The sequence below is a fragment of the Drosophila tropicalis genome, unplaced genomic scaffold, assembly GCF_018151085.1.
Source record: "Drosophila tropicalis isolate 14030-0801.00 unplaced genomic scaffold, ASM1815108v1 contig_4, whole genome shotgun sequence".
NCBI lineage: Eukaryota > Metazoa > Arthropoda > Insecta > Diptera > Drosophilidae > Drosophila > Drosophila tropicalis.
The window spans coordinates 1,346,009-1,372,659 of NW_027172862.1; the positions used below are offsets into that span (position 1 = coordinate 1,346,009).

Consider the following 26,651-nt stretch of genomic DNA (forward strand, 5'->3'; position numbering starts at 1 on the left):
TTCGCTGACTACATGGCATTTCTTTTCTAATGTCATGTTGCTTGTTCTCGTTTGTTTTGTGTGTTTTGCTTCATTTCACATATAAAAGAAAAAGAAAAACAACAACTGCAACAACTAACTATAATTAGCTGACTAGACTAAGTTTTGCTAGCCATTGACGTAGCCCAGTTAAAACACTGTAATCTGAGATTTTGTTCGTTAACCAGTTAAAACCGATTATATGTACATACATACAAAAATATTTATTTATTTCCTTTTGCCGCAATACAAGTTAAATGAAAATGCGTAACCCAAAAGTCAACACAAATCGATTAGTTAACCGCACTAAACTGGCTCACATCTAGATACATACATATATACATACATACATATATAGTTATTCATTTTTAAATTACAAAAATAAATTACAAAATTTCAATAGAAATCTCATGCCGCAAATCGCACGTAGCTCAATTTTACTTGAAATTCTTTGTGATAACTCAAAAATCACGTTATTTGATTAATTGCTGCAGAATTGCTCATCGCATGATTATCTCATTATCCGACCTCCACGTGAGTAGAAAATAACCCGTGATTTATATTAATTAGAAACTTGCCATGCATCTGAAATAAGTAATCTCAAATTGGTATTCATTCATTTTCATTTTGTAGCTCTAAAACAAGCTCTATCTGAAGAGTCAAACAAGATCTATCTACAAATGTCTAGACTTACTAAAGTAAGGGGTGAAATTACCTAAAATCGTGACATAGCTGTTCCTTAATCAGTGTTGTTAACAGACTCTAGGTTTAAATTAAACTTACTATCCTATTCATTCGAATCGCAAGCAATACATCAACCAATAATGTTGTTAATTCAGTAATCAAAGTTACTTCAATATATTGACCAATACATTTATTAAAACATTGACAGATGAGCAAACCAATATATTGACCAATTTTCTTCAGTTAAAAAACGTATTGAATAATCTGCTTTAGTTTGAATTTGAAATTCTTTTTGACAATTGCATTGCTAATGTTTCCTTCATTCCTTCATTAACCAATATATTGAGTTTTGTTTGCATATTAAATGATCCTCTTTGGTTTCAAATTTATATCCTTTCTTGTAATCGTTAGTTCCTGACGTATCCTTTAGGCTGTTGTAGTTCCTATTAACAAAGTATTTTAGTTTTAATGAATTTCACTTTAGTTTTTTTTTTGTACTTTCATACCTAAAAATAGTCACAGCGATTGTTCCATCTCTTGATTGCGTTTAATTTGCTGTTGTTGCTCTTCCATTGAACGAAATTTGGTTACTCGTTGTATTAAAGCCTTCTCCTCTATGCCATGCTTAGCCATTTTATGCAAACGCAACTTATAGTGCTGCAAAAATGTTGCCGGACAGCATTCACAACGATAACGTTCGCCGGTATGTCGACGTATATGCGATTTCAAATCATTCGCCTGAGCAAACGCCTGCGGGCAATGTGGACATTTATGTGGTCTTTCGCCCGTATGAACACGCATATGTATGGTTAAATTGTATTTACGCAGAAAACCCTTATCGCATATTGTACAGAAATGTGATTTTTCGCCGGTATGATATCTAATGAAGAAATAAGTAATAATAAAGAAACATGATAGGTTGAATCAATTTACTGCCTACTAACTTCTCATGCACTCGAACATCGTCAAGTCGTGGAAATCCCTTGCTGCAGAATTTACATTTGTATGGCTTTTCGCCATTATGCCGCCGCAGATGGATGGCCAAAGTGTGACTATTCTTACAGCGTAAACCGCATTCCGGGCAAAGCATTGCTTTATTATGGCCTAGCTGCTTTATATGGGCATTCAGTTCGGCACGAGATTCATGACTGATGGTACACTCCTTGCAGATATGCGATTTGCTTGTGGCTATAAAAAATAAATAAAATTATCTTTCACTTGGGGTCCAAATTGTTATGTTTTTACCCTTTGGTGAAATCTTATTCTCCTCTCCCCCTCTGCTAGACAATCATTTTCTAATTCTAGTTGCGATTCCTGGTCATAGTTGATTAGCTCCTCCTGGTGATCATCATCATCATCATCGATATTGTCTTGCTGAAGTTGCTCGTTCTCCTTGCTCTTGAGTAACTGAAGAAGTTGACGATAGCTTTGCTCACACTTTTGCTTAAAGTGAAATGCATTCTGGAGAGCCAAAATACAGGCACAGCATATTCGCTGAGGTAGTGCATCTCTCTGGACATGGCAATTGGTGCACTCGTTGAGCATTTCAACTAGACTTGGTTCCTGTTTCTGATCCTTGTGCTCCTCATTGGGATCATTAAAAATGTCCATTAATTTCATATTCCTGTCCATGCAGAGGCGGCACATTTCCAACATTGACATGTCCTTGACTTGGAATCACTTGAAGCAACAAGATTAAGGAAATACTTTTATGATTTCAAAATGACTCTAAAATCAAGTAGATGAAAATTTAATATATATTTCATATTTCCTTATTAAGATTTTACATTTAACACTTATGAATCTGTTGAATCATTTCAAAATATTTAAGTTAGATTGTGGATTTTAATATGAAATTGAATATCTTAAATGTCGTTCATTTTTCAAAGGATTAAATCCTTAATAAAAGAAGTTATGTTTTGTCAAATAAAATATAGATTTAAAATCTAAACAGTCCATAAATACTGTTAAACCTCAGAATACTTTGGAAATCCTCGGAGATGGAGATTTTAAATTAATTAAATTGACTCTGATTTAATCGAAAAATTATTTAAAGTAAATTTTCAGTCAAACTAAAATATTTTGTTTATTTTTTGTTGACATTTCGAAAGCAATTAAAACTATGTATATTAAGATTACCGTTTTCTAGAATTTTTGGATGATTTAAGTAGTTAATTTTTAAATTATAAGTTGAATTTAGTTAGCCCGATTTTGAATTAAAATTGTTTATGTTTTGGTTTCTTATCAATTTGTCTTATCGTATGTATAAACTCACACGACAAGTAACAAAAAACAGCTGTAAAACTCACCACCAATAGCGATGGTCCACAGACATATCGTGACTGCTATCGATAGTTTATACTTTATAGTTAAATAAAAATGTTCATTTTCTTTTATTTATCACAAATAAACTTTAAACGAAATGGCAACGAGACGGCTGGTTTTTGTACTTGCGTTTTTGTCCCCTCTTGATACTAAATTTTAAAACTGCTTTAAATCGAAGTAGCTTATTTAATTAATTGCCAAATGTTTATGGAATTTTGTCATTATGAACATAATATCGTTCAACAATTTGCATTTGTCATCGATTAATTCAAGGTCTGCGCTGTTATCGATATTTTTTTTGGCTCCATCTATGTTTCAAGTAGTTGCGCAACTGTTTGCAATTTTCGAAATTAAATTTAAAATAAAGGTTCGTTTGAAACTGGTTTGTTTTTCTTTTACTGTACAATATCTATTTTTTTTATTGATTTATTTGTTCAGTTGTTGGTTTTGCTTACAATTATTGATTGGTTTTTTTTTTTTTTTGGGCTTCTTTCTGTTTTTTTTTCTTTCTATTGCTGAGACTGTGTAAGTGGCAAATATTTCGATTTTTTTTTTGTTTAGGAGAGGGTTCTTATTGGATAAAATAATACAAATCATATATATATATATATATATATATATATAGGTATATATATAGAGATAGATTGAAATTCTTACGTATAGATAGATGCTTGTTGTTAACAATTAAAGTTATTTTTAATAAATTAAATACCGCTAAGGTAGCTCTTAAGATTACCACAAGAGAGAAGAGAGATAGAAAAAAAAAAAACATGAATTTGATTTGATTTCTGGTCCTTATAATATAAATAGGGGTAAGAAGATTGAGATTACAAGGAAAGAGATAGAGTTATAAGTAAAGTTGGGAAGAAAGTAAGGAAAAGTTACGCGCACGAACGTGCTCGTCTCTGAAAACGTTTCATGCGCCGATACCAATCATCTTTCCATTCGATAACAATCGAATGTGGTCCTAGACCCAAATAACCTGGCTGGGCCTCGTTATCACGTCCCAAAATCAAATAAGATCTGAAATAAGTAAAGGATAATTAGTTGTTAAGCTCAGACAATCACACTCTTTAAACTCACCTGTTCACTTTGATTCTGGGACAACGACACTCGAGACTCTTAAATGGTATGATCCAGGTCATAGGACCTCGTCTTAGCATTGTATTCGGCATTCCATAGACGGCGGCGTTCCCTTTCGTCGCGATTTTGGTACGTTTGAATATGGCCTGAATTTGAAGATCGTAGCGAACCATTTCGTTGTTGTCGCTGTTGTTGTTGCTGCTGACCTCCGACCCCGTTTGATCCACCTGCTGATCCATTTCGTAATCCGCGTCGGTATCCATTGCGCGACTTGCTGCCGCTGCTGCCTCGCTGCTCGTATCGATACCAATCACTTTGGCCATTATTGCTGAGAATAAAAACCGCAATATATAATCGATTACTCAATTAAGCTGATAAATTTGTAGATTTACTATATCTTACCGTAATCTCTTCTGCAAAACTTGTTGAGATTTAACCTTTTGGTGCTTATTTTGCATCTGCCGCAATCTATTTAAAAAACAAAAACAAAAATAATGGAAAAATCGAATATTCCAATTAAAATTTAATTAAATTGTAATAAGGGCCCATTTACTTTGCCAATGCGTAAATGAGAGCCCAATAAATTTGAAAATAGATGGAAATGTGAAGCTGACATAGGCAAAAGCAAAAATTCGTATACATCCATATAAACTCACATACATACAAACATACATACATATGTATTTACTTTCCTGCCAGCCCCTTTCCTGGCCCTTTTGCTGACTAAAACCAACCATTCTTTGAATATGCCCTTGTGTCCTTCGTTTAGTTCATTCCACTTTGGTGTTTTAACATTTTAATTGCAAAATTTATGTCTTTATGGCCAATGCCAATTAGCAGAAACAGAGACCCAGCAACAACAACAACAACAACAACAAACTCAGCTAAAACAGCAGCATACATACTATAATACCATACATATCTGCACATAGCTCGATCAGTTTCACATTAGCCTTCATTTCATTACTCCACTCCACTCCACCCCAATTGGCTATCTGTATCTGCATGCCAACTAAATTTAGCCAATGCAGGCGGCAAATGTAGTGCAACAAGTTGGCCAAAGAGACGACTTTTATTATACCCTGTGAATGCATTTTTTCCAGCATTAAATCTCACAATCAATTTTTCTTTTTATAATGTATACGACTTTAACTGGGTGAAGGAAAGATAATAGATTTCCGTGGAGATTGATTGTTTTAGAGCAATTGTTCAATACATTTGCCATAAAAAGTTATCATGTAACTAAAATACCTAAAGTATTTCATAGTTGAGTCCTGGGAACTCCTTGATTAGCATTTGGCTTAGGCTTATGAATATGAGGTCGATAAAGAAAAGACAAAAGACTTCATCCTTTATGGATTATCTGCCAAGATGTTTTGATCTCCTTCGGGAATAGCTAAATTGAAGGAGTAGCTAAATTTTTTTAATGATTACTTTAGTATTTAGTATTTAACAACTAGTTTTAGTAGCAATCACTACAGCATATGGCCATGAAGCAAAAAGGTTTTGCACCAAATTTCATACGCCCCGTTACCCAGAAAAAGAGAAACTTTAGTAAATTCTTATCAAAGGAAATAAAAAATATATCAAAGGCTAGCGAAATGAAGAAGACTAATGTGAGACATAAAATATAAAACAAAATCAAATATAAAATGAAACATACAAATTATTTCAATGCGTAAAATTCATTGTAATAAAGAGGAGCTTATGCTTATTATACCCCAAAGTGATGGGTATGAAAGGCAGCAAATCGATTTTTATGTTGTTTATTTATTTGTTTGTTTTTTTGTTTTGTTGTTTTGTTGTGCCGATTTTGCTCACGATCGATGGCAATGTCAAAGCACATGCCACATGGTACATAGACTTGTTGAATCGTGTGTTCAAAACGAAACAGCAACAAACGACAGATTTGCCCCTTCACGCAAATCAGTTGAGAAAAGTTAAATCACTTCCATTAGCATTGTACACACACACACACACACAGAAGCACACACACATACACAGAAACACAACTTTAAATTAACTCAAAACTCGAACAGAATTTTAAATTAATTTAATAAGATTATCAAATTATAAATTCATAATTAACATTCATGTTGAAGCACGGTTATATGGCGATAGGCGGAGTCAGACCAATGGGCCGGGCCAATGAATGTGGCAAGGACTAACTTTTTCCGCTTACCCCTTCTCGCTCTCTTTTTGTCGCTATTTCTCCATCTCTTCTTTTCCATTTTGCTAACTCTCAGTTTTCAGTTCTCAAGTCTCTCAGTTTAGTTAGTTTTTTTTCTCTCTCTCTCTCTCTCTCTGGTTATGGCAAACTTTTGCGCTTTTCTTTGCCGTTGACAAATAAATTTAACTGGCTGCCTTTGGCTTGAATTGATTTGCATTTCGAATGACGGTATGATGTGATGCCATGATGATGATGTTGGCCAAGTTAAATGGCATAGTTACGTTACGGATAGGCGGCTTCGGATAGTTGACATTCGCATACATCAAGTTCGGTCTCAGTTAGTTTGTAGCCAAAAATGGAAGTTGCTTAATCGAGTTAGACAAATTTGCATATAGTTTTAAGATTTTTCACTTACAATGATGCTTGTTGTTGTGGTTTTGAATGAAGGCAAATTGACGAGAAATAAACTAAATTTTTTGTACATTGCGCCCATAAGTATGCTTTAATTTTTGCCAAATGTAATGTAAACAGGCATAAATGGAAATTAAATGTTAAAATATACACATTTTACATATATGTATGTTGACATATTTGATTTAAAATCAAAATTTATTTAAAACTTTTAATAGTTTTTGGCTTTCACTACATAGTCTATTATGTGTATATCATATTTTGTCTAGACAATAGTGAGTATTAGTAAACTGGCACTTCTGTTTGGAGTATATTGTCGCTTCTTTCACTTAGCCAATTTGTCGTTGTCTTCAGTTTACCCATTACCCGAGATCTCTTTCTGTTATACCAAGTAAACCACTTTTTGGTTTTTTTTTTTTGTTAGCTAATGCCATGGGCAAATAGTTGGACAGCAATTAGCTTTGGCCAGGGTGGAAAGTGTAGAGTAGCACTAAAAAGTATCTAACAGATACTTCTCCTTGCTTATTCATGGGAAATTAAATAAAAGAGAAACTTTTTAATACATTTGCGTAGCAAATTCTCACTCCATCTTCATCTTGTTCTCCCCAACTCATCATTTTCATTTTCTCGTTCCTTATTTTATATCACTTTTTTGTGTGTGTCTGTGCTACTTTAGAGAAAAGTTTGCTTTTGCTTTTACTTGAGCACGCGCCACCTTGAAGAGAGTTGTCCTGAAGCAATGGAAGAAATGTTTTGGTGAAAACAAAGGATGCGGAATGGGGGAGGGAATAAGGGAAGGAGATGCCATGGTTTCAACTGGGCTTACTATGATTTATGCTGCGTGGCGCATTTTGTTTGCTTGTTGCATTCTCTTTTTGGCTCGCCATCACTGGGCCCAAAAACTGTAACTAAAAGTTGCTGGCAAACATTCTGTCTTGTGTCTGTTGAGTGCTGTTTCTGCAGCCACGCCCCCTCCCAGTACAGTGGCCAGTACTTTTGTTGTTGCTGTTGTTGCCGCTGCTTTTGGAGAACCGACAACCGACTGCACTTTAGCGGATTTGTGTTTTCTCACCCATTTGAAAGGATTACAAGAAACCAACACACATAAAAGCGTTAGAAAGCGCCGCGTTCAACTTGAAGTGTTATAAGCGGTGAGTAAGGAGAGACAGTAGAATGGTGAAGCAGGAAGGGAGGAGAGGCAAAGTAATGGTAAACACACGCTAACTAAAATTGTATTTCAAACATGAACAACTTGTAAACAGATCTTGAGTATAGGGTTTCGATCTATCCGATTTGAATATTTTTAGATATTTAATTTATTCATTCGATCTCAATATTTTCCAGGTTTTGTTACTACTAATCCAATTCATTTTTATTGCATTTAATTTTTAAACCATTTCTTTAATGTAAACAAAATTTATCACTATGAAATTGGAAACTATTTTAAGTTGTTAACGAATTTTCATGTTTCCTTTCGATAAATAAGGTTATTGAAAGAAAATCAAGTAATATTTTAATTTTATAAGCATTTTCATTTAGTGGTGGGCTTTCATTTTCAAAGAGTAAAAGATGTTAAAACTTTCGTAAATTTTCTTCATTTCATAGTCGAAATTTGTCTTTCCTAGGACATTGAGTAACCTAAAACGACGGTTCTGGAGTTGACTATCTTTTCTTTCAATTGCGTCTCTTAAGTGTACAAATAATCTTCTCTTCTAGTTAGTAAAAAAAGGGCGGCAGAATTAGTGGGCGGCAAGAACTGTAGTTGAAACGATGATGCACATATACACACAGAGACACACACGCACAATAATGGAGAATGAGTTGAGATCACTTACTTACCCCTGCCGCCCTCGCTGCGATAATATTGAGATTGAGCGGCGGCGGTCATTGAGGAAGAAGATGCTGATGCCGCCATTCTACCATCAACTCCCCCTCCTCCTCTTTCTGCTGGTGATGATTCATAATCGGGTGTCTCCGGTTCTGTGTTCTGTGTGTCCAGCATATTGGTTATACGCGGTGATTGCTCTATGAATACATGATAAATATTTCAAATCCGTTTAAAGGTCAAAGCTCATTGGATCACTTACTGATACAGGGTGCAATGTGTGAACGACTCTGTTGGTAGCCGAGGGCACAGCGATTGCAGGTTAAACCGGTGACACCGTCCTTGCAGGGACATTGACCGCTGGTGCTATTGCAGATCTTGCCAGATGAACCAATCGGATGGCATGCGCAGGCTGAAAGCAGAAACAAAAATCAGAATACAAAGAAATTTAGCAATATCGAAATGGTAAATCAATGGGGAAAAAAAGAATTCTGAATTTATAATAGTAATACAGATGTTGCTCAGCGTGTTGAGAGCTTAATTGGTAAGTCCCGCTAACCCCCCTCCCCGTCATATTCTCGTACATATGGACACTTCAAAAGCCATAGCATCATCCCCCACGTTCAATCTCTTTTCCTTCAACGAAACGAAAACAATTTGCCAATTTTGGTCCACTTGAGTTTTACTCAAAGTCGTTTTAAGTTTTCTTTTTTTTTCTTTTCAATGGGATTCCTTTATGAGCCGGGGAAATGTGCATTAAGAGAAACAGTTTGTATGTATGTAAAAAATGGATAGAAAAAGAAGGAATGGCAAAAGTACACAGGGAATTATGCCCTTTCAACGGTTCTGTCTATCAGTTAATTGCAATTAAAAGTGCCAATTGGCCAATGGCAAAATAATTACCACTGAGTGATGAAAGGGTCAGGAATGGTCATTTAGCTTAATGACCAGGCTTGCCACACAATTTGAACAGTTTTCGTTTGTTAAACTATGCAACAATTTTAAGAATTTTTTTTGACGAGACCTGCTAACTTTGTATCATTTCGTTCTTTGAACGCGGTCAACTATTTTAGTTAGAATATTCATTAATCTTATTCATAGACATTGCAAAATTAAGGCCAGGTCAGTCAGAAATACTTATCTAAGGGAAACATTCATTCAAAGCGATATGTTGGAGTAATGCAAGAGGACAAGACTTTAAATTTAAGCTGGGAAATGTTTTTAGGAAAAGTTTTGACTCTATATAGTTTTAAAATGATCAAGTACAGCTGATGGGGGATTAGCATTTTGGTACTTGAAAAGTTTATGCATAATATTTTTTCGCCTTATTTTTTTGAAAGTATTTTCATCTACATATTTTCTTTTCTCTTGGTTGTGTGGCAATGTTTTGGTCATTGCAAAAGTTTCTTTTCTGCAGAGACTTTGTATACGATTTGTATGTCATGTGTTATTTAGCATTATCTATTATGAAGTAGTTTTAAAATTAGCCCCTCTCAGGCTTTCATGTTGTTGACTTGTCTAGTTAATAAGCCGCTTTTGGGCCACATTTAATGGGGCTTTATGTTGTTGATTCTTGGCCAAAAGCTGTTGCATATTTAAAGATATCTGTTGTCAGTTAATGGCGAATGGAGGGGCAGGCACACGTGTAGTTGAGGTGAAGTTAAGGTAGAGTTTTTGGTAGAGGCGGGCGGTAGGTATGAAATTAGTGGAATATGTTAACTAGTATTACTATCTCATTCTCTCTCCAACTCATTGACACTGCCTCACTGTTGCTGTCTCTGTATTTATCTCGTACTCTATGCACCGAGTGCGTGCAACATTTGGTAATTTAATCCGATTTACAATAAATTAAATGCGATTTATATGCACACAGCGACACGTCCGGAAGATAACAACAACAATTCCAGCAACAACAGCAGCAGCAACAGAAATGACAATGACAACAGCAACAGACAATAATAACTGGCTACAGCAGCAACAGCTTCACAGTGTGTCCATTGTTACCAGCCCGGGGCATCATAGCCCCACCCCCCACCAAACACACACACTTTTATATCATTCCTGTCTCCCCTTGATTGCACATGAACAAGAAGGGCAAAGACACAGGATATGGCACAGTGATGCAAAAGTTATAGAAATGCCCCTCTGAAATAATCAAACTAAATGTTGCTCTTTTGTTTTCTTAGACTATTATTATGAAATAAGTTTTCAGATGAACTGAGTAAAAGTTTGTCCTCGGTCTTCCTCTGAATTCTTAAATTTTTCTCCTTTCTTCACACTGTAAGCCATTTGGTAGATAATTTTTCTATATTTGGTGCCACTGTTAAGCGAGTCGTGCTATAATGGACATTTACCAATATGCGTATATTCGGATATTGTTAAAATAACCAAGAACGGAAAACCAAAAAGAGCAACTTCAATCACATTCAGCATCGACTTTGCATATACCCATCATTCAGTTAACACTTTTGAGCACCCTATAAAAGGAAAAGGGTGTTGAGTTGACATTGACTTAGTTTGGGTTATTGATATTCAAGAATATACCCATTAATATATCGTTTTACAGGGTGAACACTATAAATACGACCAACTGAAATGAACAACAAGTTCATTACGTAAAGAACTCCTACCAATGCCACCCATCAAACCATTTCCATTTCGCTGTATCTCTTTATCAGTCCATTGGTATAAACCCGTCCATATCCACCATTCAGAAATCCTCCATGCATATCCCTGGCGCATTCCATATGTTGCCTGCTGCTGTGCTTTTTTTTTTCCGTCCTGACCAAGCAAAAGATTATGAATTTTCATTATAACGAGCCAAACCATAGAGACACAGAGAGTGATAGGGAGAGTGAAAAGAGAGAGAGAGACGGTGATAGGGAGAGCGAGGCGGGGAAAGAGATAGGGATGAAGATAACAGAGGAGCCACATGATGAATGCAAAATGCATGCAACACATTTCGAGTGGCTTCATTTTCGGTCAGTTATTGTTGCTTCGTTTTTTTTTTTCTGCGGGATTTCACTCTCACCTTTTTCCCCGTTTTTATCTTGGCCAAGCAACAGGGTATATGCCTTTTTGTATATGGATTCTTGATCCCCGCAAAGCGAATGAACATATTAAATCGGTTAAATAAACTAAAGCTTCTCGACTGTCGATTCTTAAGTATTGGTTATCAAAATATATTCATTGAAATACGAATTTTTAAAGCGTATTCAACATTCGATACTTAAATGAATAAATTTTAAATTTCTAAGTTGCTTTATTCGGATAAGGGAACAATGAGGCGACTGCATGCTTTTGAGTCATAAAGGACGACCTACATTTTTGCCTTTGATTTGTCCAAGAGATAAAGCCACAAAAACAGTTGTTAACCAAGTCCAACACGAATCAATGATTGAATGAATGAATCATCATTCATACATCAGCCGCAACATCTGTGGACGATCATTTGTGGTTGGCTTGGCTTGAATTTGTATTGCACTTCTCCTTGGTCTGGACAAAGTTTTGGCTTCCAAAGTGGTCTGTTTAATGTTTTAGCTCTTTGCCCTATAGTCAGGTGTACTATGTGTGTGTGTGTGTGTGTGTAATCTTTCACTGCAAATCATTCGATTGCGCCAAGGATCTGGAAATTTTTCTTCATAACTCTAAATCTTTTTGTTTGGTTTTCTTTTGAAAATTGCATGAATCTTTTTCTTGCTGCTGCTGCTGCTTACATTTCTCTTTTTTTCCCTTTGTTTTTGCTAATAATAACAAACAGAGGGGAATAACAAAAAAAAAAAGAAGGGGAAAAATACTCCCCCCATTCCTTTTACCCTTACACTTATCCACTTCCAACGCTTTCCTTTTCAGCCTGTCCAGCTGTTGGGACTGAAAGAAAATTCTGTTTCGGTCTAATATTTTATGGCAATTGATAGAAGGGGCCAACAAGATTTTGCTCAACGTGTACTAAATTTATGTAAAGGTGATTGGCAGAGAGTTAGGGACGCGCGGGTTGGGTCGTGGCAGGGGCAAGTGACGCGAACTGTGCGGGGGACTGTATATTCGTTTGCGCAAAGTTGAAATAAACAATAACAAATTGCGCTTGATTTGCTTTATGATTGTTTACACTTTGCCCTGTGCCTGATGCCTTTCTGTGTTTGGTTTTGCGTAAGTGAATGCCTCAGAAATGAATATACGATTGTGTGCGTGTGAGTACTCACACTATGAGATTGCGGTTAATTAAGCAACATAAATAAATAATACATACATATGTACATACATATGTACATATATACTTACATATGTGCAGCAAGGCAAAATTGGGCAGAAAAAAAAAATCTTTCTTTCAAATTAATATGAAAAGTTTGCTGAGTGATGGATTCTTTTGAATATTTATTTGGCAGCTGCCATAAATGAATACTCAAACCTATCCAAAAATAAATGGATGAGGTAAGAATTAAGCGAACTCGAAGAGTATAATACATTTGTACATATGTTAGTGGATTTTAACCAAGTAAAAGCAAGTTAAATTCTTTTCAATTTTTGTGTAACAACTGAATCAAAATAAGAATATTCAAAGTGAATAGCAAATTTCTGAATAAGGTTTAATGACAGTTTTACAGACATTTATTATAAAAGTCGTATCGTATAAATGAGTCAACTAAGAGACTTTTCTCAAATAAATTAAAACCCTTAAAGAGGAGAACAAATTTTAAAGCTTGTAAGTGAAAAACGATGAAAAAAATGATCAAGTAAATCAAATCAAGCGTTGCCATAATAGTATTTAAAGAGATGTTTGGAAGGAAAGGTAATTTTCATTATCAAGCAGATAGATGCCCATCACTTAACGTTGCCAGATTACTCGGAATCTGTTTTAAAGGCCCTTCACACATGGCTGCAATCGCTACCTAGTTAGGTGGTTTTTCAACATTTCATTCAACGACAAAAAGTTCCTTTTTTGAATTCTCCTTTTGTCTTGTCTGTTGCTGCCCCATTAATAAATCAATGACGACTCCACGACATTAAGGCAAAAGTTATGCCAACAAGCTGAATCTACTCATCCCATGCCATCTCCTATATCTTTTATACTTTGCCTTTGCCACTACCATACAGATAGACAGACAGGCATACAGCCCATACAGCCCTTTACAAGGTAGTGAGGCAGAAAGTAAAGGGGGTGGTGAAAATAAAACTTTATCGCGGTTGCAACTGGCGCAAAGTTTTGCTCCTTCAACTTTTGCCCCGTTTGCCAAATGAGCAAAGATGAGGCTTCGTCTTCGTCTCAATTTGGTTGCAAGAAAACTTTTACTGCACAGGTGACGACGATTGAGTGTAAGGAGGGCGGTGAGGTGAGGTCGTAGGTGAGTGAAAAGTTGTATAGTGAGAAATGGAATGGTAGAATGCTTCAACAGGCAATTGTATTGCAAAAAAGCAAAAAAAAAAAAAAAAAAACAAAAACAAAATACAAACTTTTACGCGCTTTTTAAATTGTGCGTTAAGATTGAAAATGGAGATGGAGATGAAAACGATGAAAGTAAAGTTGGCCGCCTATTGAGAATCAAACGATGCGCACAAAAGTAGGCAACGCCTACACATTTTACCTCCTCCGCTTATTTTTTTTTTCTGGTTGGAACGTGCAACGTTTCGGAAAATGATTTTCCAAGCGGTAAGCGACGGAATGAGTGGCCCCCAAAATGGCAGCGCCAATTTGACGCTCGAACAATTTGCACAGCTTTAAATGTCAACTCGCATGCAAAATGTCATAATTCAAATTGGGTTTTTGGCCTCTTTCCATTACTACATTTGTCCACCGCCCCCCCGCGTAACACGGTGGAAGAGCCAAAAATCCTCGCCATGACCAGGAGGGCGTTATGAGTGTGTTATGAGGGGGTTTTGTAGGGTTAAACTATACTGGTTTTTTATACTCTACAAATAAGCTAACTGAATCTAGCAAGGATCTAAGGGAAGTATAATTTGAAATATAATATACTGATATTACTATTTCATAATCGGCTAAATACTATCCTAATAAAGACAAATATTATTTTAATCAAGAGTTACGATTGAAATTGTTTAATCTACTCTTTATTGTAATCAAATTGATCAATTTGTTGATCATATAGTCATTTTTAGAGTATTTCCACATGTTCTATGATTTTTTTCATGTTGTATCTCTGGCATTTTCTATCAATTTACAATTTTCCATTTTTATTTTATTTGTGGACTTTTTTTTTTTTTTTGGTTCATGGCATAAACTTTTATTGCTTTGGTAGCATAAAATTTGCCACGCTGCTTAGTTTTGTTAGACCCAGAGATAGCGCGAAAGGAGAACTTCAGGGTGAGTTAGAGGGTTAGTGGGTGGGTAAGTTGTAATAGATTTTCCCAGCTTAGTTTGGAAATCGCCTTTTGGCTTAGTGTCCTCTCGTTCTCTCTCTCCACTTTTTTGGCTCAATGATAAATGCATTTAACTTTGGCATTTTCAATTTTGTTTCAAGTAAACCCCAATTGCCGCCTCATTTCGTTCTCCGCCCCCTACACTCAGTAGAAGAAGTAAATGGAGATAATATTACAACCACAACAAAAAAAAAAAAAAGAAAAGAAAATCTAATGACATTTAAGTGAGTGTGGCACTCTCCCATCCGTCATATACATAAAGTTGGTTATAAATGCAGAAAAAGCAACTTTTACCTTCAATCTTCTAACCATAACCTCGTCACACAATGTCTAGGTAACTTTATGGCATTATTTTAATTGCTATTCCTGATGTTGCCACCCCCCGCCCTCTATCGTTCTCATTTTGAGCTCTCTTCACCCACCACCTAACACACACACACACACACACACACTCACTTTCATCCTCCCTCGCCCATCTGGATGTAGTCAGTTGTGCTGCTGTAACATTTCGCACGTGACTTTGTGATTTTATGGCTTTTAATTTCATGTATTTAGTTACGGATAATGTTAATTGTATTCAGGGGCATGCTATGGCCCTGCCACGCCCTCCGACCTCGGCCCTTCCTTCAACGAAACGTTCACTCATACATTTATGAATGCCATTTTGCCATTGACACCATGCAATTATTATTATTATTGCCGTTGTAGGAATGCAAAATGTAATATGAAAATTATCCGACTAGTAGATAAGCACACACCTCAGCTATTGCTTAGGAATTCATCTACAATTCACTGAAAACAATGCCGCAAGGATAGCTCAATAAGAAATCCTTAAAGATCATAATGATAGCAAACTAAGCATTTTGATCATTTATTAGTTTTCTTGACTGCTTAAACAGACACATAGACAGATAGATAACACAGATCTGCGTGGAGAGAGTTTAAATTCCCAATACTGGTTTTAAGTTGAGACTGAATTGATCCACAAAGGAGCGGAATCACAGTTTCGAAATTAAGCTTCGATCTGGCAAATTTTTAATAACATAGTGAGTAGGAAACAAATCAGTCGATCTGTCAGTTCTACTGTAAACACGTTTAGGAAATTTCGTAAACAATATTATTCCAAATATAAAGATTCAACTGTCAAACTGAAAGAGCATCAGCATGGTCGCATATTAACTTGGCTAAGTTTATGATTATTTTTTTTTCTTTTTGCTCTTGCTTTTTATGGTCATGTTGTTTGCAAGCCAATTTAATGATGTCAATACAGGACACCAACACATACGGTGACAGAGAGAGAGAGAGAGAGAGAGAGAGAAAACAGCAAAAGAGCGAACGAGAAAGATGAAGAGCATACTTTTTGGGGCCAGATTTTAATTATCAAAAAGAGTCGTACAACAGGAAAAGCAACAACAACCACGATGAATAATGATAATGATTCATTTTATAAGCCAGCAATCTCTCTTTTCATTGGACAAATAATAATATGTAATTTTCCGGTCATTGCAAACACACATTACGCACACACAGATAAAGAAAGATACACACATATGTATATATGTATATGATATTTGTGGATACATATATACAAGGAAATTGACTGAAAGCCGAGAAACACCAAAATGACTTTGACATGTCCACAGAGCCAGGTGACATCTGTGCGTATTTGTGTGCTCAATGTGTGTGTAATGGCTTCTCAGTCTGTCCATGTCCAAATACATTTGTGTCCATCTCAGCTCAGGGAGCAGCCAATGATGGGTGATGGGGGATGGCACATATACATACAAACATACATATGTATGTACAAGAGAAAGAGAGACACATGCCTTCTAAGTGAGTGATGAATTATGTCTTTGGCAAGTTTTGGTCTGTGCCTCATTTGTCCGTTCATTTCATGAAATCGTGCCATTCGTTACTCATTCAAAGTAAACCATTTGAATATTTAAATTGAATCAAAGTCGACAACATGCAACCGGAAACTGACTTTTAAGACATTCATTATAATGCATAGACATGCAACTGAATGAAGAAAAGAAATCATCCCACATTTGGGGCCATCTAATCCAACTCCTACTCCTTTTTGTTGTGCCAACATTTAATTCATCACTTGACATTTTCTCATATGCTTATAGCTTTAGTACAGCTGAGACCCAAGATAAATACATATGTATGTATGTACATACACGTTATGTACATACATAAATGTATTTTACCAAAAATTTTCCTCAAGCATTTTCATTTTTCTTTTAGAAATCATAATCGGTTTGCATTAAGCAGTCAAAACCGAGAATAAGGAGAAGAAAAACGAGGACTAACTTACCACAAATGAGTGAGAGTGCCAGAGTTGACTAATTGAAAGTCTGAAAACATTTTGTGCCAAATGTGGCAACATGACGTAAAACATTTTGCGAACAAACGACAAAACGACACCAGCAGCAGCGACAACAACAACAACAACAGCAACAACAACGACAAAAACAATGAATGCCCAACAACTGTAAAGCGGGAGTGTAAAATACTTTTTTTTTTTCGTCTTATTCTTGTTTTTTTTTTTGTTTTTTGTGTTATTATTGTTGTTGTTGTTGCTGGTTGAAAACAAATTGCAAGCATGTCAAAATTAAAATGAATAAATTTTTTTATGACTTCAGTCATTTCAGGCGCTAAAAACAAAATCAAAATCTCTAAAAAAAAAAAAACAAAAAACCAAAATTACAAAAATAAAAACAAATGAAGCAAGTAAGTCGACTCGTCGACTTGGGTATACCATACACCAGGCGAAACAAATATTTCAAATTTCGAAAACCAAATGTATGTCTATTAAATTGTTTTTACATGTTTCATAGTATGTGCTATCTCGCTCACTCTACGAACATACGAGCACTCTAGCGCCGCCACTAGCCAACGGCCAATTCTGGCCTTGTGGACTGCTTTGTAAAATACGTTCATACGCATATTTTGCATGTTTCTAGTCCGATTTCAATAAAATTCGGTAGTTTTGTAGAAATAGATAAGAATAATTAGTCTGCCGAATTTGAATGCGATAGTCAAAAATCTACAGGAGAAAATCGGTTTTTTCTTAAATATGGAGGCGGAAGTGGGCGTGGCAAAATATGAAAATAGATGTACCCTGCGCGCATACTAAGCCAGTGTACATACTAAATTTGGTGACTTTAGCTTTGTTAGTTTTTGAGAAAATCAGTTTTGTTTAATTTGCGGGGGCGGAAGTGGGCGTGGCAAAATTTTTAAATAGCCAATATCTGCGCGTCTATCAAGCTAATCTGCATACCAAATTTGATGTCTCTAGCTGTTATACTTTTTAAGAAAAACAGTTTTATGTGATTCCTGGGGGCGTAAGGGGGCGTGGCAAAAAGTTTGAACAATCAGTTTTTGCGCGCTAACTAAACGGGTATACAAAATAAATTTGATGTCTCTAGCTGTTATACTTTTTAAGAAAAATAGTTTTATGTGATTCCTGGGGGCGTAAGGGGGCGTGGCCGAAATTCCAATTAACTCTGTACGCGTGCATAATACACGAGTATACATACCAAATTTGGTGGCTCTAGCTCTTATAGTCTCCGAGATCTGCGTGTTCATACGGACGGACGGACGGACGGACGGACGGACGGACAGACGGACATGGCTAGATCGACTCGGCTGTTCATCCTGATCAAGAATATATATACTTTATAGGGTCGGAGAAGCTTCCTTCTGCCTGTTACATACATTTTGGCGACTTTAATATACCATTTCACCCTATGGGTGTATGGTATAAAAACCATTCCGGAAGCAAATTTAAAAACAACGAATTTGTTAATACTCTTTCAACAACTTTGTCATCATCATTTTTGTACTTTTGAGTTTGTTCTTTTGGCTTTGAAAAGGTTTTTTTTGTTGACATTATAAACAAAACAAACTATTATTTTTTTAACATAAAGATTGAACCTCTTTGAAAGGTTGAGTAACAAATATTATATAATTAATGTTTTCTTGAGATATCAATATCAACAAACATTCAATATTTAGTTGAAACGTTGACATGACAATATTTAAATGTTTATTGCGATATTCAAAATGATATTCAATTATCTTTAAGAGCTCTTTTGAAGTTTCATTGAGATGCTTGATTAAAGTCGGTATAGAAAGATATAATAGATCAAACTCATTACAATCTATTGATTCCATTGTCATAAAACTTTCTTTAACTTCTTTTTACTTCTTCAAACACTTTAAATCTTAATATCAGCAACTTAATAACAATTTCAATAACTCCTTTCGCAAAAAGAGTATTGAAAAATGTGTAAAAAAAAATGAAAAACGAGAACAAATAAATTGTCACAGCGGCGCCTTTTGTCGTCGTCGTCGTTCTCTGATGATTTGCTGGCTTCGTCGGAAACTGGACGGTTGACGGTGTAGAACAGGAGCGAGGGGTGTAGGAAGTGTGCGGAGTGTGACTTATTTCAATTATTTACGATGTGGTTCTTTGACAGAGTTGTATAATTAATTAAAAATCGATAAGAATTCGATTTGAATGCGCATTGAACAATTTTGACTTCTCGTTGGCTTAGTCAGATGCTGAGTCGTTAAATGGAAAAACAAAATTTAACTAACGACAAGCGGACGGCGGATTAACTAAAAATAAAACTAAAACCACATATACTAACAATAAGTAGTTTATATTATGCTTAAATTTCTTACGAAACGAATGTGTGTTTTTTTTTTCATTTTGTTCGTTGTTTATTTATTCTAGTTTATTCTTCAAATTCCCGCCACGATTTGCAATTAGCCATACAAATTGATTTTTTTTTTCTTCCTTTTGTCGACGGGATATACATATGTACTTATATACAGGTGGTATATAGCATATTCCATATAGTAAACGTTTCAATCTATAAATACCGCCTACGAAAATTATTGCAAGACCATTAATTTTGGTAAAAGAAACCAAAAAAGTAAAGGAGAAAAACTTCAACCGGCCATGTAAGCTTTTTTCTTTTTGTTTGCACCGCATGAATTTATTGTTTTCCATAAATATAAAATGAATCGGACGGAGAGAGACAGAGTGAGAGAGGAAATATTTTTTGTTGTAAAGGTCGCTGTTACCTAGGGCGCGTTGTGGTAGTAGCTAATTACATTGTAAATTTTGTGCATTCATATCTTAAATAGAATTTACGAAATCGCAGTCGATTACATTGGCTTGTTTATTATGTTGTGGCTTACCTTTGCACACCTTGCGGTGAGTTAGCGGCTTGCTGGGATCCCTATAGTAGCCCTCCTTGCATTGATGGCAATTTCGCCCTGTGGTCGAGTGTCGGCAATTCTGACAGACGCCACCAGAGACTCCCTGCGAGAGTCGAAAGATTTCCATATTGAAGCGACATTGACGGGCATGCTTGTTGCAGTTGCACACTAAAAAGAAAATAAAAACCAAAATCGAATTTAATATTTAAGATTACTTTAAGAAAAACAAAAGCAAAAGAGCTCTTGAGATTCAGAATCAAGTGTTTGTATGTACTTTTTGAAATAATTGGAATCAGTCTCTAAAATAACTAAGTAATTTCCATTTTTATACCCTTGTAAAAAGGGTATATTAATTTTGGTCAGAAGTGTGCAACGCATAGAACGAAGCATCTCCGACCATACAAAGTATATATATTCTTGATCAGCACGACGAGACGAGTTCAACTAGCCATGTCCGTCCGTCCGTCCGTCTGGATCAACGCAAACTCCTCCTAGACCGTAAGAGCTACAGAGCTGAAATTTTGCACGGCTTGTGTATACTGCAGGCGTTGTATATCTCGGATTCAGCCGGATCGGACCACTATATCATATAGCTCCCATACAAACCCCAAAGTCACGAACAGTGACTTTTCTCAATAACTTTGTTATTTTCTATGCTATTATCGTGAAACTATGCCAAATTTGATCAAGATCGGGTGACTATATCATATAGCTCCCATACAAACGGCCAAGTCACGAACAGTGACTTTCTCAATAACTTCGTTATTTTCTGAGCTATTGTCGTGAAACTTAATATTAGAGAGTTTACTACGCCTATAAGCGACTATGCCAAATTTGATCAAGATCGGGTGACTATATCATATAGCTCCCATACAAACGGCCAAGTCACGAACAGTGACTTTCTCAATACCTTCGTTATTTTCTGAGCTATTGTCGTGAAACTTAATATTAGAGAGTTTACTACGCCTATAAGCGACTATGCCAAATTTGATCAAGATCGGGTGACTATATCATATAGCTCCCATAGGAACGATTGGTCGAAAACAGTGACTTTTGTAAACACCTTCGTTACTTTTAACGCGATTGCTTTTAAATTAAACATTTCTTAATTTAATATATATGTTAATGACTGTGCCGAATTTGATAAAGATCGGGTGACTATATCATATAGCTCCCATAGGAACGATCGGTGGAAAACAGTGACTTTGATCAATATCTTTGTTATTTCCTATGATTTCGCAAGCATAAGCCTTTTTAGATAAAACGTTCTTCCACATTGATGGCTAATAGGTAAGGAAAGAGTTACCAAAAAAGTTGCAAGGGTATACAAACTTTGACGCGGTCGAAGTTAGCCCCGGCCCTCTGGTTTAATTTATTTAAGGAATTATCTTATAACTATAAACTTCAAATTAACTACGATTTAATTATACTAGTAGGAAAGTAATTTGTTCAACAATTGTTAAGGAAAATCTTCATATCATTTCCTTATCATTAATCATTAATTAAATATTATTCAAATAAAAGAAATGTTTGTCTTTATAAAGCCAATTTAAATTTTCTATTATTCTACTTCTGTAATTCATTATTACTGCACTAATTACTTATGATTAATCTAAAAAATGTAATTTACTATAATAATTCATTGATTGATGGTTATTTTATTTTCATTTTTTAAAGTCACTACCTAGGTACTGCTCCAATTTGATAATCAAACACTAAATACTTAATAAATTAAATGTGGCTGTCTTTTCATTATTCTGTTAAATGTTTCTATAATAGATTTTCACCCCATATTTAAGTACTTGATATTTAAATTATACATTTGCGTTAAATACATGAAAGTTATAACCAATAGAGTTATTTTAATAAAATAATTATTTAATCAGTGTCTAAATTAGCTTTGAACCTGCTTAAAACTTATACAGAAAAAGATTTCTTTGTTGGATTGAATTAAAAAAGAGTAATTAGTTCTCAAGTGCTTACCTTTAATAAAATGTAACTAAAACTAAGAAAGTAAGTTCTCAGATACTTTAAGTTCTATCAATTTGTATCCTAGGTAAACTATATGTACATGTATGTATGTACATATGTACATGTATGTATTTGTATATAGTTTGTGTACGTACACACACACAACATAAGAATGCGAAATGTTAACTGTGATGTCTTTATCAGTTTATGTAGATTGTCGCGTGTTCGACACGCATTTGGCAATTGGCAATGCGATAAATGAAAATAAATGGCACGCAAATGCTTCTTTGCCCATACCGAGAATGTCCCAAGTAAACGCCAAGAAGCCCCCAAGTAGCCTCCAAGTAGTAGTAGTCCCATCATCATTTGTCTAGCGGGTTTCCATTGGGCGCTTAAATTGTATAATTTATGCGGCGATTTGTTTTCACAAAAAAAAAAAAAAAACAAAAAATTGAAAGAAAACAAAAGCCTTAAAGCAGACCAGATCGACCGAACCGCCGGGGGTTGTAGGGGAGTTGTAAATGGTGGAGCTGAGCCATCGTAGGAAGGGTGTAGAAATATCGTTAAGTGGGTCGTCTCAGTTGCTTTGATTATTTTAGCTTTGCTTTCGTTCTGTTTCGTTTTTTCTTTTCTTTTTTGTTTCTTACTTTTCGTGTCCAGCTTTCTTGTTATGCTTTTGGCAAACAATTTTGCTATTGACATTCGACTAGGGATTGCTGGCGTTGATGTTGATGTTGCTGCTGAGTTGGCAACTTTGGCTTTAGCTTGGAGCAAAAGCAGCTGTCAATGCCAAAGGCCACAACGACAATGTCGATGAAGGGGGGAGGATGCGGAATGCAGCGAAATGCAACCTTTTTTTCAAAAAATCCTAAAACAACGAATTGGCATTATCCTATAGCAATTACATTAATATAACTAGTTAGGAAAATCCTTGTTAATAAAAAATACTAATGGAGAAGGACTTCAACTTGATATTATGAAGAATCTCCTGAAATGAGGTAAATGTTCAACCCCAAAATCGAGAATATACTTCTGTAACTGATCATATATCTATCTTTAAGAACGATTTTGTCCATTGAGTTAATTTTCGATAAAAACTAACTATCGAAGTGGCATTTCGATAACTATCGATCCTTAAAATGTTATCGCTTCAATTTCAGGAAAGATGGCAAAGTTTGTCTGCAATTACCCGCTAGTTCTTAGTTCTCTTCCGATTCTCTTGCTACTATTGATGTATTTTTTTTTATAATTAAAGCTTTGATATGTATTACATTTGGTTTTTAGTTCGATTGCTAATGATTTTTAGCAGGAACACGCGAAAAACTTTCGAAAAACATTGCTTAATTTGCTGTTGCTGAATATACTTTCTCTCTAGTTACAGGGTATGAAACAAAAAACAGAAAAAAAAAATAAACTTAAAGCGCCGTCAATGTACTTCTCTTAGCTAAATGTGTGTATGTTGTGTGTGTGTGTGTGTGTGTATGTTATAATTATCTTTCACACATTGGGCCAGACAAAGCGGCTGCTTGTCCTTCCTTGGCAGCTTTCCCGTCCGCCCTTGGCGCATGCCAGCCGCAGACAAAGTTATGTCAGGGCAAATATTTGAGCTGAAGCTGATGCTGCTGCTGCTGCAACTGAAACTGGAGGTTGGAAATGAAATCGGAGTTGTAAGATGGAATTGAAGAATCGTCAACAACAAAAGAGCTAAGCAAATATTTGGTAAAAAAAAAGTCAAAGCTTGTCGTCGTCATCGTAGTGCAAGGCAGCAGCAGCAGCATCAGCAACAGCACGGCGTGTGGCTAATTGCCAAGCCCCTTCTCTGTTATAGGGATCGGCTCGGTGTTAAAAAATGCTAGATAATTAATTTTAATGACACACTTTACGGCTCCCCAGCAGCAGCATCGGCAGCAACAGTAACAGCAGAGGCAGCCACAGTCGACTGCTGGCGAATGCAACTTGATTTATGGTCAAAAAATATAAAACCAGTCCGAATCAGCCAACTGGCCGCCATCTATGTAAATTTTCATTCGAAATGCAGACAAACGGATAAGAGATTACAAAATGATGCCTACGAATGAACGAATGAACCGATGGACCGACGGACCGATGATGACCGGCAAACAGAGCTCAATCAAATGCAACTTAAAGCGATGCATAAAACTGTTCATTAGCTCCAAGACCTCTAACTAAGCTCTGTTATCTGAGAAGAAAAAAAAGGTGAGCCCAGTAATTAAGTTCAAATTTGATAAGTGGCACCCCAAAAAAACAAAAACAACAATCACGAAACTGACACTGAAACTGAAACTGAACACAGACTCGCACACAATGAAATTGTCAGTATCAAGATAGTTGGTTGCCGTAACTCTAATTAACTCAAACTTTCAGTTCAAACGATTCAAATTTGGGGCGGATTAGTGTTGTCGATTTTTTTGGTTTGGTTTGGTTGTTTTTCTAACATTTTTCTTTATGTTTTTACAGTCAAGCACACACACACACACACACTTAAAATAAAAAAAAAATAAACCAAGTTCACATGAATTCAATATAATTGAATAATAAGTTTGAGGCTTAAGTAAAATATAAGCTTAGAGATCGATATATTTCTGTCTATGCATTTTTTTTTTTTGTTGCCCAATAAAATACCAGAAAGTATCAAAGTATTTTGTTGCGATTTTTTTAAAATTATTTGGTCAATATTTAACAAATAAATTAAAGTACAAAATGTGAAAGTGAAAATGTGGGACACCAACAATATAGAATGAAGGATAATCGATAACTTAAGTGAGAAATGAAAAAATACTACAAACAATCTTTTGTTGCCAAATTTCTTTAGATAATTTTATGCATAACATTCATGTTCTATGCATCGGGTATATACCAAAGGCGTAGCCAGGATTAATATGTTCTAAGGACAACTATTTTTTCAAATAGCTTTTTCAGAATATGTTGGTTCGAAACGTTCCAAGTCTCTTCCTTAAACGGTTTGACCAATAGGAAATAGTTTTATGCAAAGCAATTGGAGTCCTAACGAAGCAGTTCTTCGAAATGTGATTTTAAATGTTTTGGAAAAGTTTCAAAATCATAAAAAAAAATTGAACTTAGTACTTTTCCAAACCCTGAGTGATCGCAGCGTTTCAAAATCGAACATTTTTTTATGCATTTTGGTCAATGTATAGCTCTCTAATTAACTGCTAAAGCAGACCATCGACTGCTTTGTTGGTTGTGCTCCCTCTGACCGACTGACCGTCCGCTTTTCACTTCTCATTGATAAATTGTCGAAAAACGTTTTTTGAGGAGTGAAAGCAGGAAAAGCCAAAAACCAATGAACGATGTAGTTTCCGTTACGCTTCTGACTTTTACCCTGTTTGCTGGACGTTTTTTTTTTTTGTTTGTGTTTTTCTTCTCCCTGCATTTTCTTGATGGGGAGTAAGGGGGTCCTCATGGTCCATGGTCCTTGTAGCATTTTCAATTTGTGTGTGTGTGTGTGTGTGTGTGTGTGTGTGTGTGTGCATGTCCTGGTCGTCCATTCGACAGACATTGCATCGTTTTATGATTGATTGCGTTCGCCTAGCAGTGATTTTCGGTTACCAAAAATTGCGAATTGAATTCGGTGACCAGTCCTGTAGTATGCACGGTAGATGTCTACCTCATTCAACCCCTCCCTTCAATCACTCACCACACCCAGTTGCCGGCCCAAAACCCCTTTTTGAATCTCCAGCATATACGTTGGCCAGAATATGTTGTTAGTGTTGCACTGTTGCGGTTGCTGTGGTTCTTGCTGCTGTTGCGTTTTTCCACTGCAATTTGACAATTTCATTGGAAAATTGTTTTGGTATTTGCGGTGGTGTTATGCTTGTGGCATTTCGCTTTCTCACTCAAACTCACCAGTTTTCCTTTCTCTCTCTCACACACTCTCTTCATGTCCTTGTGCTTCCTCTGTGATTTATGAAAAACGTTTTGTTTACACGCTTTTCTGGTAATTAATAATTTTCCAACAATAAATTCATTTGAATTTTATAAATATTTTCATGGGATATATTCCACACTGGATGTTTGTGTGTGTGCTTAGAGTACTCTGTGTTTTCAGGTGTAAACATTAATCTTTTAGTGCCTCTTTGACCTATTCCACATTTTTTTTGTTCTTTTTCCTTTTTTTGTTGTTTTAAGGAGAAAAGTAAACCAAATTCAATTGCATTTCATTTTACCCATGCTTAGAAATGTTGCAAAAAGCCCATAAAAATAAAACTCTTTCATATTGTTTAAACACATTCGTTGGTGTAAATTGTTGCCACTTTCTTTTCCTAAAAACAAATGAAGCCACATACCAAGAAAATGTATCATCCATATCTATCATCTGGCACATGGTCCATAGATTTCAGTTCAAAAGAGGGCAGCGGGCGAATGAACGGCTAATAAGCTCTTTTAAGACAATTAACAAGTAAATTGCCCCTTGAAGGCATATTTCGTCTGTCACCCTTGCTGATGATCATAATAACTCTCACTTACTTTGTCTCAATAAAATTGTAATTAGCTGTCAAGCGAAATGTATGG

At 35.7% G+C, this 26,651-nt stretch overlaps 2 protein-coding genes across 3 annotated transcripts in view; both read right to left on the reverse strand.

The window, feature by feature from the left end:
- Nucleotides 1–1,935: 1,935 nt before the first annotated feature.
- On the reverse strand, nt 1,936–2,364 carry LOC137573400 (zinc finger protein kipf-like). The gene has a single exon (XM_068285336.1). The coding sequence runs from the start codon at nt 2,362–2,364 to the stop codon at nt 1,936–1,938; it is 429 nt and encodes a 142-aa protein (XP_068141437.1).
- Nucleotides 2,365–3,703: 1,339 nt separating this feature from the next.
- NetA (Netrin-A) overlaps nt 3,704–26,651 on the reverse strand; it is a 53,624-nt gene continuing 30,676 nt past the window's right edge. The window contains exons 2-7 of one of the 2 annotated variants that reach the window (XM_068284996.1): nt 20,109–20,297; nt 8,779–8,928; nt 8,531–8,716; nt 4,513–4,578; nt 4,111–4,438; nt 3,704–4,050 (exon numbers count right to left, since the gene is read on the reverse strand). In XM_068284996.1, the coding sequence (XP_068141097.1) occupies nt 3,909–4,050; nt 4,111–4,438; nt 4,513–4,578; nt 8,531–8,716; nt 8,779–8,928; nt 20,109–20,297 (1,061 nt within the window). In that variant the 3' untranslated portion in view covers nt 3,704–3,908. Of the gene's footprint in view, nt 4,051–4,110; nt 4,439–4,512; nt 4,579–8,526; nt 8,717–8,778; nt 8,929–20,108; nt 20,298–26,651 lie in introns of both variants that reach the window. The other variant, XM_068284997.1, reaches the window with a different exon arrangement.